At 31.9% G+C, this 13,863-nt stretch overlaps 1 protein-coding gene across 1 annotated transcript in view; it reads left to right on the top strand.

Annotated features, from left to right (window-relative positions):
- LOC137400564 (receptor-type tyrosine-protein phosphatase T-like) overlaps positions 1-13,863 on the top strand; it is a 68,259-nt gene that overhangs the window by 43,479 nt on the left and 10,917 nt on the right. The window contains exons 15-29 of the mRNA XM_068086891.1: positions 266-476; positions 1,106-1,212; positions 1,560-1,728; positions 2,618-2,729; positions 3,056-3,281; positions 3,465-3,513; positions 5,318-5,457; positions 5,711-5,798; positions 5,914-5,987; positions 6,432-6,468; positions 7,873-7,973; positions 8,480-8,605; positions 12,306-12,452; positions 12,548-12,644; positions 13,254-13,321. Coding sequence (XP_067942992.1) covers positions 266-476; positions 1,106-1,212; positions 1,560-1,728; positions 2,618-2,729; positions 3,056-3,281; positions 3,465-3,513; positions 5,318-5,457; positions 5,711-5,798; positions 5,914-5,987; positions 6,432-6,468; positions 7,873-7,973; positions 8,480-8,605; positions 12,306-12,452; positions 12,548-12,644; positions 13,254-13,321 — 1,752 coding nt within the window. The remainder of the gene's footprint in view (positions 1-265; positions 477-1,105; positions 1,213-1,559; positions 1,729-2,617; positions 2,730-3,055; positions 3,282-3,464; positions 3,514-5,317; positions 5,458-5,710; positions 5,799-5,913; positions 5,988-6,431; positions 6,469-7,872; positions 7,974-8,479; positions 8,606-12,305; positions 12,453-12,547; positions 12,645-13,253; positions 13,322-13,863) is intronic.

Raw genomic sequence — 13,863 nt, 5'->3', positions numbered from 1 at the left:
TTTTTTTGTAACACATGAAATAATTTTGAGATAATTTTAAGATAATTTAGGAAATGGCTAGAAGTTCAATAGTTACTTTTTAATGGTTTTAATTCAGAAACATGTTATTTTGCTGTCTTAAAACTACATACTAATAAGTTTCATGTCGTAAAACCTGTCACATTGCAACGAGTTTAATTTATTTCATATTCAAGAAGGTTCATCTGCAAAAGCAAATTGATTTTTACTACAACATTGCTTACTGTGTCCTTTCCTGACATTCTAGGAGTCAACTCCTTATTGTGATAGCATCACTCACTATGTCATCACTGTTAGCCGTGATGGGTCACTACTTTACAATGATACTACTGAGACTCATGGGATTATCATCATTAATGATTTGAAAGGTTTTACCAGCTACTCGGTGATTTTAACAGCTGTTAACAATGCCAACCTAAAGAAAGAAAGCATCCAATATGTTCTCACAAGTGAAACAGGTCAGATTTTTGTTCTCATGCATACATTTATACAACTTCATGCTTTTTGCAACTAAAATTTGAAGTATTGAGAATAAGCAAGTTTTTAGAAACCATATTTATCAAAAGAGTGGAAATATATATATACAAATTTAAAATACATATTCAGAAAATATTTAAGAAGCTTTACACACTGTCAATAAGGCTAGATGTTAATTGTGTGTATTAAAATATAATGATACCACTTCAGTCTACAAAATAGGAGCTGCTTACCTTTGGTTGGCTGATAAACAATGTCAAATATATTAGACTGCATTATTTTAGCAGCTGTACAATTTTATGCTCAACGTTTTAATATTTTGCTTCTACATGTGTGTTTTGGTTGAGGGCAACAACATTGCTGTAAAGTGTCATAGATAATTTTAGTTATCAAAATAATTGAAATATGTGTCTATAGTTAAAATAATTAATTTTTAAATTGAACTTCATTATAGACACAATATGTTTAACACTTGTGCAATAATATAAAAGTCCCAAATACTTTGTTACATTTTAAATAATTAAATATAGTTTATATAATGTTACAGTTACAAATCTACTATACATATATTTGCACAGCTACTTATGAATAGTCTTTTATTTGTATTTAGATCCCCCTGGAAAGCCAAATATCATTGCTATACAATCAACTTCAGATAGCGTCTCTATCAATGTTACTCAACCAGAAGTTCCAAATGGTATCATCAAACGTTATTTTGTAAGTTTGCCTATTGCTTAATTAGTATTCTAACTGCTTCCAAATTTTGATTGTTTTTACATCTAAAACACGTCAATTGATCAAAGCATTCTAATAGCATCAATATGTGTAACCCGATAAGATAACAACCGGAAAACCTATTTATTACAATCATACGTGTATCTTTTCAAGCACTCAATAACTAGAATTGATCTCAAATATGCTTTACTGCATTCAGATGTAATTACTACAATGTAGATAAACTTTATTGTATGATAAATATAAGTGTAATTAATTTTTATTATTTCTGTCTTTATGTTAAGAGTAGTTGTCATCTGTCACTTAGACATGCCTATTTATTTTTATAGTTGAGCTGCTACACAGGTCAAGAAAAACTGGTTATGCAGTCAGATGGCAATGCATTTGGCCATTTTTCTGGGTTACCATCTGCAACAAAAATAAGCTGTTCAGCTAAGGCTGAAAACTCAGTTGGACCAGGGAATGCTACAACTGCCTACAGCTACACTCAGTTAAAATGTAAGTTCTATGAAGCAAGTTATAAATTTTAAACTTTGGTTAGAGTTTATAAATAACATGATGAATCCTTAAACTTGTTTAGGTGATCGATGGTTTGTTTTTGTCTGTACTGTTTCAATGGAAAATTTCATTTTATTAGTTGAAGAATAAGGGTGAATTTCTCTCCTCGCTCCTTAGTAAATTTTGAAGTCTTTTATTATCCTTTTCTGCATACATTTTTTATCAAAAAAATTAACAAGCAACACTGACGAAGTGCAAAAAGATTTAACTAGAACATTTTTATAATTCAGACTGCTTCTCAATTTCATAGAAATTATTATACCTAGATTCTGAAGCTGGCATATTTATTCTCTGATAAAGCCGGTAGGCAAGCTGCCACTTGCCAACTTTTTTAGGGTTACTACTACTTGGAAGTTGCTTTCAATTTGTATGAAATCAATTTTTTATTAAACCATTGATTTGGTTTAAAACACATCAGTTTTTGTAAATTAAACTTTAAAATGACTTGTAAATTTTTGTTCCAAGTCTAAGAATTGATATCTTTTATCAAATGTTACTGTAATGTAAGGTAAAGAGCTGAATGGGCCAGGATAACGACACAACCCATTTACCATACTTGGTGCTTATGTTCTGCTTATTCTTATAAGGGAGTTATTAACTATGTTATTGAAGTTAACCAGAGTGCATTGATACATAGAGTATACTTGTCCTAGTTTTGAATATAGAAATGCCTTTGCGTTGCAGTCAAAACTAATTTAATTTCTGTTGCCTTTTTTGATGCTGCATGCAATATGCTTTCATACTACGTAAGTTGATAGTTATACATTGAAACCTAATTATTGGCTATTAAAAAACTCACTTTCAGTCTATGTATGTTGATTCACTGCAGTGAAAAATGCAGGAAACATGCAACCAACTATCAATCAGCCTCCGAAAAAGGTTAAGCTTCCAACTGTGACAATAACCATCAGACCTGTACTGTTGGAAAATGTAGAGGTCAGGTAAGAAACATTTTTGTAACATGCTTAGATTGGCATCATTTAAATGCAGATATAATATTTTGTAAAGCCAATTATGTTTCAAAACTATGTCAAAACTATATTGATTTTAGCAAGCATCAAATTTATTGAAGCATGGATTTAGGAAACACTTTTAGCTTTCAGAAACCCCTTTAGTTCAACTGGTGCTTTTTTTGCATAGACTTCCGACACTGACCACATCTTTACTAAAAACTTAATAGTCGTAAACCTTTACTGATGTACTAAACATCGTGCATGCAAAACAGATACTTGAAAAGTCGTAAAATTAAAGCGCATGTTGTTTGCAGTGACTACCTAGTTATGCTGTCAGAACAGTCTCGAGAAAAAAGATCTTCTACTGAAGTTGCCTGTCCCCAAGTCTCAGCCAAAAATTGTTATGTTGCTAAAACTATTCCTGCATCTGAAATTGGAAGTGGATACAAGTTTATAGCAGGAGACGGATCCGATGGAAATCCTTCTCTTAATTTTGGGGCAACTTATGACGTGTATTTGGCAGTACGAGTTTTTGTGGAGGTAAGTACTTCAAGTTGAATTTTTCTTAAAAGGCTTCAAGTCTAATGTAATTTGGTCAGTATTCAGTATATATCTGAGAAACCTCAGCAAAACTATGCTATATATAATCATATCTCATATCTAAAAAAGGCATTTTTTTGAAATCACTCAAACTTTGGGACATAATATGCATAAATATTGCAGGAAGGATATGAACCACTCATTATGGTCCTTGAACCACAAACAGTTACTGGTATGTTGAATTACGTCTGCTAGAACTCGTTTCAGCTTAATCAAGCAATTTTATTTGACATTAACTTTGATCTGACTACATGTATTGGCACTTTATGTAGGTTTGAGAAAAAAACTGTCCAACAATCGCCAACCATCACACATTTTACTGCATACAATTTTGTACCAATAAAAATTTCAACTTGTTTTTTCATCGATCATAATATAAAAAACATTTGTTTGCAACTAACTTTTGAATTAATTTGCATGGAAAAATAATAGTGCTAAAATTATTTTGCTATAAGTTCATTAAATATATTGTTGGTTCAGTTTTACAGTAAAAATGTGTTTAACCTAAATTCTTAACCAGAATTTAGTATTTAGAGCCACTAAATTTGATCTAATTAGTAAAATCGTGTTTTTGTTACTGGCTAAACTGCTCAGCTCAAACAATAATTCAAGTTTTAACCAGTCATCTAAGGACTATTAAAAAAGTGACATGATTTTTAAACAATATACAGTTTTCACATCTTCAAACAGTTACAAAATATCTCAGTTATAAAAATATCTAGCTTGAAAAATATGTGGAAATTATTGGTGGCACATTATCGCAAGGCGCTGATAAAATTTAGCAATACTAACGAAATATATTACTTTAAACAATTGTTCATAGCTAATGAAGTATGTAAAAGATTTCACCCCAACAATTAAGAAGACTGGTGCTACTTCCACTGCAAAAATATTTAGCCAAATCGCATAAAATTATATCTACATTTTTTGAAATCATCGATACAACCAGCAAACTACCAAAGGCAACACTGAACGTTCTTAACCAAGTTTATTTTTAAGATAAATATTGATAAGACAGATTGTACTACAATAATACCCAACAAATGTTTTTATTGAAAATAAAAAATATTTATTTTTCAGCGCCGTCTGAACCAAATTCAACTGGAACCATTGTTGGAGCCATAGTCGGAGCTTTAGGTTCCCTTGCTATTGGTGGAACCATCTTTTTAATATGGAGGTAAAAACACATTGTAATTAAATAGATCACTCAAACATTTTTGTAAGGTTTGTCAAGAAAAACCCAATCGCTTTAATTTGACTTGAATAGGAATGTAATTTTGCTTAGCGGTCACATATAAAACTACTCAAGGGTGACAATTATGTAAAATAAAAACTTTCAGTATTTGCTCTTGCTATAGCATTTTGCCAAATTAGTTCAGCCTATAATACTAAAAGCGCTTCATGAAATTTTTAATCATTTAAGTTTGAACCATAAAATAATTCTTTTACTAATTTTTATTTATAATGAATTCTAAGAAGCTAGCTCATGTTGCTGTTGTTGCAATTTGTTGGAATTTAAAAAAGTTTTGTCATTACAAATTTTGCTCATTATCGAGCATAAATGCATTAATTAGGATTCATTTTTGAAGACAGTATCTTTAACAGCCTGATGAAGTGCAATCATTGTAGATATACATGAAATGTCAAAAATTCAAAAAAGTTCAGCGCTGAACAAAATATTATAAATATGTATCAACACTTTTTCTAGGCATAGAAGACATTCGGCAAACAATGATCAAAGTGATTTGAAAAGTTCAACAGAACTTCATTGCCTGGACCAAGGAGAAGGTTCACCTTCTGATGAAGCTTTTGCACCTAGTCAAATAGCGAATCAGCCAATAGCATCACCATCAAATTCTTTACCGTGCGCAGAACCTAACCTGGAACCAAGACATGAACCAGGCAAACAAATTCTAGCCATTGTTTTCATGCTATTACTTGTTACTTTGCACTTGACTGATAACATAGTTTTACAGCTGATGGAGTCCAAGCAAATGATGAGATGTTGTATGAAAACCCTACAAGAAGTGAAGATAGGACTAAGGTTATTGCTGTTGATGAGCTGGAGTTTCACATCAAAACTCATATTGAACTTATTGAAGAACAGTATAAATTGGTTGGTTCACAAACTAAGGCACTATTCTAGCATAATTTTTGCACATGAAATTGTAGTGATCGTCCAAAGATATCTTAACCATGAAAGTTTGAGGGTTGATAATTGAGAAACAGGTTCTAGTTTTAGCCTCAAGCATTTGATCTCAGTTTTTATAAGTTTTAATATAGCTAGGATGTGGTGAACAGTTATTATACTGATAAGACTCAGCAGCTCAGGTAAGGAGTATTTGAACATGCAGCTCAGAATATTTTAGGAGCTTCACAAACTGCCTGCTCCTACAATGAATGTGGCTTTAACAGCTGAGAACAAAGGAAAGTGTAGATACAAGGGACTGTATCCATGTAAGTATCGAGATTTAAGATGTCATTTCTAGTAGTATTTCTAGTAGATAAAACATTTTCACATAAGAAAAAATAAAACTAATAGTTTTAAAATATGTAATTTTTATTGTTTCAGCTGATAAATACAGAGTTTGCTTGGAGAGAACTGATCCAAATGAGTCGGACTTCATAAATGCATCTATTATGAAGGTTAGCTAAATATGAATTTTTATTAGAAATATGTTATGACGCTGTGCCCCGCGATCATCTTTCAAATTTTCTCCTATTACAAATCCTTTGTATTCAGCGATTAAAAGCCTTTGATGCCTGTAAAGGCAGCTTTTATTTCATTTTTGGCTGAGCACATGGAAAATAGCAAAAAACAGTATAATAGCATTAACAAAATTGCAATAAAAAAAATACTCAAAAAAATTTCAGATGTCAACATATTTCACATTTTTATCAGAGCAACAAGAAAAATTTCTGATTTTTGGAAACCTTATAAGTTTAGCTTGCTTCATATTACATTTATATCAATGATATCTAATGATAAATGTACACATATATAAATGCTGATTTGTAATATAGAAAATTTGAAAACTCAATCCTTCAGTAAGTTTTTTCAATCTGCTAATAAAAATGGACATTTTGTAGGGCTATGGGAGAGAGGCACAGTACATTGCTGCTCAAGGTAATTACTGCCAGGGCTATATTTTATAATATACTAGCGGAATTCCCAACTTTGCGCAGGTGTTAAAACTGCTTATAAACAGTATCAGAAATGTAGTTGCCCGCAACTTGCCATTAGCCTGGCACATTGCCAATGGCTAATTTGAGCAAACTAATATCTGTATTGCCAAACTTAATAATATAGAGCAAGATTTAGTGACATTGTACTGTAACATGATGCAGAGTCGCTATGCATATTTTAATATAGATAACCACTCCTTTTGCCCAATAAACCCAATGCATCTTGCATAGCTTGATTGGTTAACTTATTGGCTAGTGAAAGGAATTTTCCGAAGTCAAATCTTATGCGATACGGATTCTTCATTCCAAGATTTTAATAGCTATAGATAGACAGACCAAATCACAGACAAACAGACACTGATATTTATGTGTAGATTGGTAGTTTATTACTATGATAATACATACAACCATGTTGTAACATTTCTCTTACAATAAAATTGCTTAACGACTAATTCAATATCAATTACAAGTAAACAAATGGAAGATATGCTATGCTAAAATCAAGGATTTAGAATTACCCGGAAGTGTAGTCTTGCATGTAGATTTCTGTCAGCATTTTGGGTAGACTTTTTGCAAGGTTGGACTTAACAAAATTAATTTTTTTGATAAAAATATAAAGTCAGTCAATTTACATAAAAATTTGTTTTCTAAATCTGAAAGTATTTAAGGAATTAGAGCTAAAGGCTGCATCTTTGTGAGTATTTTTTGACAAAAAGCATGAAGGCATGTTTAGAGTTTTCTAATAATTTTAGGATGCAATGCTGTTCACAGAAATACCTAATTACATGTTCTAGTACTAGTTAAGTAGTTTACAGCAACAACTGTATCCTTTCTAGTGTTGAGTGATGTGTTTACTAAAGCTACCATAACACACCTACATTTAGGTATGGTGTTATCTATTTCAAGCTATTGTTAGAATAGACAGACTTGTTTCTTAATGTGCAGTTACATATATCTTACCATCTGCATAGCTACATTATACATTCAGCCATAATACTAGGTATATATTCAAACTTTTTCTTACTCGTATTCATTCCAAAACTGCGTAGAAACGTTTATGTTTTATTTTAGTATGTTCTTATTAGTTTGAAAACCCTACCTTTCTTTATGAACATGGTTTCTATTTTAATCATAAAATCTTAGTAGAGGTAGTTTTCAAGGTTAAAACAACTTTCAAAGCTATCAACTTTCTTACTCCAAGTAGAATGAGGACATCACCAACAAAAAATGTGCAATGACTGAAGATTTATAGTGGCATTAAATTTAAACCATAGTCGGAAAGGTAGTGAAACTACTTTATACCTCATGTAAATTGTTCTTTTTATCATTTTTCTCTCACTTTTAGGACCGTTTACTGACGCTGTCGTTAATGATTTCTGGCTAATGATTTGGCAGCAGCAACCAAGTGCTATTGTCATGGTTACTCGAGCAATAGAACAAACAAAGGTACAATATTTTTTAATTTGTTTTAAATTGCTGAACTTATGATGTAGTTTTTTTTAAATAAGAAAAAGAGACTACATAGAATAGGACTTGCATAAACTAAAGCCATTGTTTTAACATGATTAACAAGAATGAAAACAGTGGGTCTACTCTTTAGAAACTGATCTGATGCAACTTTTGTTAAAAGTGGCAACACCAAAATAGGCTGTTCCAATGAAACATCACATGCCGGTGGCAACAAAATTTCAGTTATCAGCTTTGTATTTAACTAAATTCAAATATGTTCTTGAATTTTCATGTAGAATGCTTTTGTTTCTAATGATAACATAGACAGCGAGACTAGCTACTAATTTATGGACTCACTCATTTGGTGAAGTGCACAAAGAAAAACTCCTTAAACTGGTAGACTTTACATATATTGTTTTTTGTAGCTGCAAGACTCTTTTTATGCGGTAATGATTTGTATGCTTTCCATTCATGCATCAACTATAAAATTTTATTAATTATAGATGAAATGCAAGCAGTATTGGCCACTGCATAAAGGGCATGTCAAGGTCTTTGGAGATTTTCAGGTGGAACTAAAGGCGAGTGAGACCTACTCAGATTTCGCTATGAGCCAACTAAAAGTTACATTGGTTAGTAGGTTTTAGTAACTCCTAAAAATTTAGTTGTGTGGGTGCATATTTATTTATTTTCTTTTAAATTAGATCATTATAAGAATTAATATTATAGTTATTGCCCACAGCTCAAACAATATTTATTCTTACTTTTTCAGAATGGTAAGTCAAGAGTCATCCCACATTTCAACTACCTAACTTGGCCAGACCATGGAGTTCCAAACATGGAAGTTTTCGTGTCCTTCCACCGGCTAGTGACAACTACTATCAATCGTACAAGTGACAGGCCTCTCCTTGTTCACTGCAGGTCTGACGCAGATATTACTCTGATATCCCATATCATCTTTTGCGCATACACATATTTGATTCTTTGTCTGAGTTAGGAATGATATTTTAGAATCATTGACATTATAATTAACAATATGTTAAAGTCTTCTTTCTCACAAATAATATATACAAGGGGATTTTTATTCACTTGCACTCAAGCATTTTGACAGCCTATACTTTCCATAAAATATATATTTGCAAAGTTTCTCATTGAACAGTCCACCACAGTAATTACATGAGATCAATTAGGCTTTTGGTTTTTCACCAGTGCTTTGATTTTTTCACTCTCTGCTGACTCAAGAATAGTTTTAAAACTGATAGATTTACTGTTTTGTATTTTAGTTCAGCACGAGCATCATTTTAAAGAGCCATTCAAATGGACCTTAGCGGTGATGCTAATTTCATATTTTACAAAGCAAGGTAATGCAAAAACATTAGCTAAAAATTGCGTTTTGAGTATATGCTAATTAAAAATTACTTTTGGGGAAAAATAATTTGCACAGAATTTGCTGCATGTTACATAAATAGAGCATATTGTGCTTGAAAAGTTTGCAGAAATTTTTAGCTAAGTTTGTTTCTCTTTCCGTTAATATTAAGTTTGCTTTTGCTTTTGCTATCAAGTTTGGTTTCCAAAAACAAGCTTCCACCAGGAGCTTCCCACCAGTTTTGTGGTTTATTAAGACCATGCTGATCACATAGACTTCTGTACACAACACATGCAATATGATTATGCCGCTCAGGGCATGCGTTTCCAGCTAACTGCTTGTATTCACTGAGGATGTGTTGGATGGGCTCAGGTGCATCTTGGCACAGTCTGCATCTAGGATTGTTTCTAGTGTGATAGATCTTCGTTTAAAATTGCCTTGTTGAGAGCACTTGCTCTTGTGCTGCATGAATAGCAATTCTGTATTGATCATTAGGTTCCCTTTGTTCAGCCACATATACATGTATGTCTGGTAGAGATCGCTAAACTTTGATATTTGTCAGTGGTAAGCACCACGAAAATATTTCATGTGCCAGTGAAGTTCCTCGTCATCACTGCGAAGCTCAATTGTCAGAGCAGCCGATTGAATGTCAGCTAGCATTTTATCTGCGGTGGCCTTTGAGACTGGATAAGTTGTAATGCTTTGTTCATCCTTTTTTACTGTCTGTTGCACACTTTTGAGTACATTACTCCATATTTCTTATTGAGATACAACTTATTAGTATCAGATTTTGGGTGGGGCGCTCCATGTATTGTAAGCGGTTTGTGAATTACTATATCTGTTTCCTTGATGACTTCCTCAGTCCACTTTATTATGTGTGTTGGGTATCTTATTACAGGCAGTACGTAGAGAGTTATTGCCATGAATTGATTCTTAAAGGTTGACTTTAAGCTTTTGAGCTTTTGAGTTTTTGAGCTTTTAGGAGTTTGTAATCACATTTCCTCGTATTCACCACCTACAACACAGCATAGTAAGACATGGTGAGTCTTTTGATACCAAATAACTGTAATGTGAATTTTGTTGCAAGTCAACCTTTAACATATGTTTTATATATATATATTTATATATATATATATTTATATATATATATTTACAAACAAAAACAGCAAATCTCAAACAAATACTTATAAAAATTTGTTTTCATGCAGCGGCACTAAATTAAATTGATGAAACTATATTGCAACGATTTTTGGATTATAAAATCTTCAATCCCTTTTGCAAATAACTTATTTGATTAGTTTTTATTTGATTTTTATTTCAATATTTACACTTGAAGCTTGTAATATAAAGCATATGGTTTTAATTATAGGAGAGTAAAAAATAAGTGTTAGGCAATTATTGTTACGTACTTAACAGCTAATCATACCTGAAAAATAAATATTTTGATTTCTACGGAGTCTACCAACTACAAAACAAATTTTCTTTTGAGTTATAATTAACAGCTAATCGAACTTAAAAACTAAACATATTACTTTTTACTGGTCTTCAAGCTACAAAAAAAAATGTTTTAAGGTTTAAAATGAACATCAAATCTTTCCGGTTCTGTTTTTGCATTAATAATTTATGGCAAGTAAGTTTAATGGATTTTAAGACACATTTTTAATGTATTTTTAATTTTAATGCGCTCTTGATTTGCATTCGAAGTTTTATGCTACAGACCAGTATTTGCTAAAACAAAACCTGCCAGCTAGAAATGTTTCTAAAAAGTTTTAACCCATCCCACTAATGACCCTTACATTTTTTGATAAAACATACCATTACGTAAGGAAATTGATTTTTGAGTATTGTGTTCCGAGTTTGAGGTTGTTTTCTACAAAATGAAAGCCTCCTGATTGATATGTACTTTTAATTACCTATTTCATGTAGAAATTATATCTGATCTAGCTATCTTTTTCCAAAACTTCTTTTCTGATCAATTTTTAGCAAGTAAACACAGTTCTCCACTCGTTGCACACCGATAACTTGTGATTAAGGGGGAAACATCTATAGTTTTGTTTACCTTTTCAAAATTTTCTGAATTCTGGCAAATATTATCAGTAAACAAATGTAACTTGCACTAGTCATTCACTTATTTGACACTGAAACTGTGCAAAACTTTTGTAATTTTCTTTCGAACAAGGGTAATTTGAATTTAAAACACTTATTCCACAACCTCTCATTTACTTTCTTTGATATATATACTCCAAATATCTTGAGCAGCAGGTTTTCTCATCTAAAATTTAAACTTGCGATATTAACATTACAGTGCAGGAGTAGGAAGATCCGGTACTTACATTGCCTTGGACTATCTGATTGACCAAGCTAAAGCCGAAAGTGTTGTTAACATGTTTGAGTGTGTGAAAATGATGAGAGAGAGAAGACCCTGCATGATACAGACTGTGGTAAGCGGATAATACTAAGTTATAGCTATTTACCTCGAGACAATATAAATTTTATGAAATGTCCAATCTGATTGTTAATATACCAAAAGAGGGTGCATTTGACATGTGAGCAGTAGGTTACATTTTTATTTTCGGTAAAAAATTGTTTTTCATAATTTTAGATGTGTTGTTTTTCAAGTTACCAGTTTCAAGTTTCAAATTACCAAAAAGATTAAAAACGAACTCGGTTTTTTAGTACTGTAACAATGTATCCTTATTTTAACTCCTCTGTCGTTACTAATAAAGTTAAGTTGTTTATGTAGTTTTTTTGAAGTTGAAATGTTAAAGCAGAATTTTGTTGAGATTCAAAACTTACTTTTAATGCAGTCTGGGGTTTTTGGTAGATCTCAAAGTATGCATGTTTGAAAGTTAATAATTAACTGGAGCAAATAAAAAATTAGACCCCACATAACATCATTAATTTTTTTTAAGCTGAGCAGAGATGAAAAACGAACTTTGATGAAAAGTTGAAAATACTGGTTTCAGGAACAGTATGTGCTGCTACACCACGTTCTCTATGAATCACTGGAAACTGAGAAATTCATTTGTCAGCCTTATGACCTGGAAACCAAGATCCAGGCACACCTGCAGCAGAAAGATGAACGCAAAGATGTCATTACTTTAGAGTTTGAGGTATGTCAATTGCTAGTCTTAAGTCAGTAATTTTATGCAAACCAACCTAGCACTTCCTCAATGGTCATGCACATATATTAGTCTTGCACTTTTAGCATGCTATGAAAAGAACAGCTTCCCATTGCTTGAGCTATGACACTGCAAAGCTTCCAATAAATCAAGATAAAAGCAGATTCTCTGAGATACTTCCACGTAAGTTTTTTATTCTAAGATAGTACTACATCGTCATCAACATTCCAAAAGGTAAATATTGAATTAATCTTGTAATGGTCACAAATCATTATACTTTTTTCTAGTTTTGTAACTCTTTGGTATCTCATTTTGACCTAGTAGCTTCTTTTTTTCTATGGATCCCATGAGACTTGGTAAAGCGTAAGCTAGCAGTGAGTCTGTAAATTGAACATTTTTAATATGACAAACACGTAGAAGTAAGGCAAATAATTTTACATTAAAGTTTTATACGCTAATAATGCAATTTATGTTTTAGGAACTCTATGACCTCAGTTTATACCTGTCATCACATCTTGCTTTTTTCTGTAGTTGTTAAAGAATTAATTAGCCTAATTTGAATCTTTGGTGTGAAATGTCAATCAATTAACTAATGATACCGCAAGCAACTGTTTAAAATTTGATTTGGTAAAATTACACAGATATGAAAACTTGTTTTGATTTATTTGTTATGCTAGAAGTCCAAACCAGATATAGTAGCACTCAGCTGCACAAAAAGAATGCTAGTTGTTCCTGATATTTTCCATTTCAAGACAATAGTGCAGGCTATAATGTACATTGTATCTTTTATAGCTGACTCATCCATGCCATATCTGAAGAATTACTCCAAAGGAAATTTTGTAAACGCAGTACTTGTTGATGTAAGTAGAAGTGTTATTAACTTATTAACTACTGGTGCCACTTTAGTTGATAGTTACTGAGTTATATAATTCCAATGATGGGGTAGTTTTTTGACATTTTGATTTTTACTACATGCATTTTCTATTCAGGAATATTGGTAGGCCCCCATACATGTTTGAAAATGCTTAAACGCACAAGTTTTTTAGTATTTTCAAGCTGCACATACATACATGTGTGTCATTAGTGATTTTTGGATGAAATTATATTATGTATTATTAAACCTCATACTTGTTAACAGTTTTGCAAACTTATTTTGTGTAAATCTGAATTAGTTTACTCATGGCAGTGGCTAAAGTTTAAGTGAATCTTTAGCATAATGCATAAACAACAGTATAGACAATCTACATAGCATGCTAGTTTAATAGCTACCTGTATATATAGCTAGCATGAGCATGTCCATGCATCTGCATCCAACTCACGCGCATACTTTTGTAAGCACATGTGTTTGTATGGGTATGCTATGTTAGAGATTTATTCAACTCTGTTACTTACAAAGCTATAG

Source organism: Watersipora subatra, chromosome 7 (assembly GCF_963576615.1).
Source record: "Watersipora subatra chromosome 7, tzWatSuba1.1, whole genome shotgun sequence".
Taxonomy (NCBI): domain Eukaryota; kingdom Metazoa; phylum Bryozoa; class Gymnolaemata; order Cheilostomatida; family Watersiporidae; genus Watersipora; species Watersipora subatra.
This window is presented reverse-complemented; position numbering and strand designations above follow the sequence as displayed.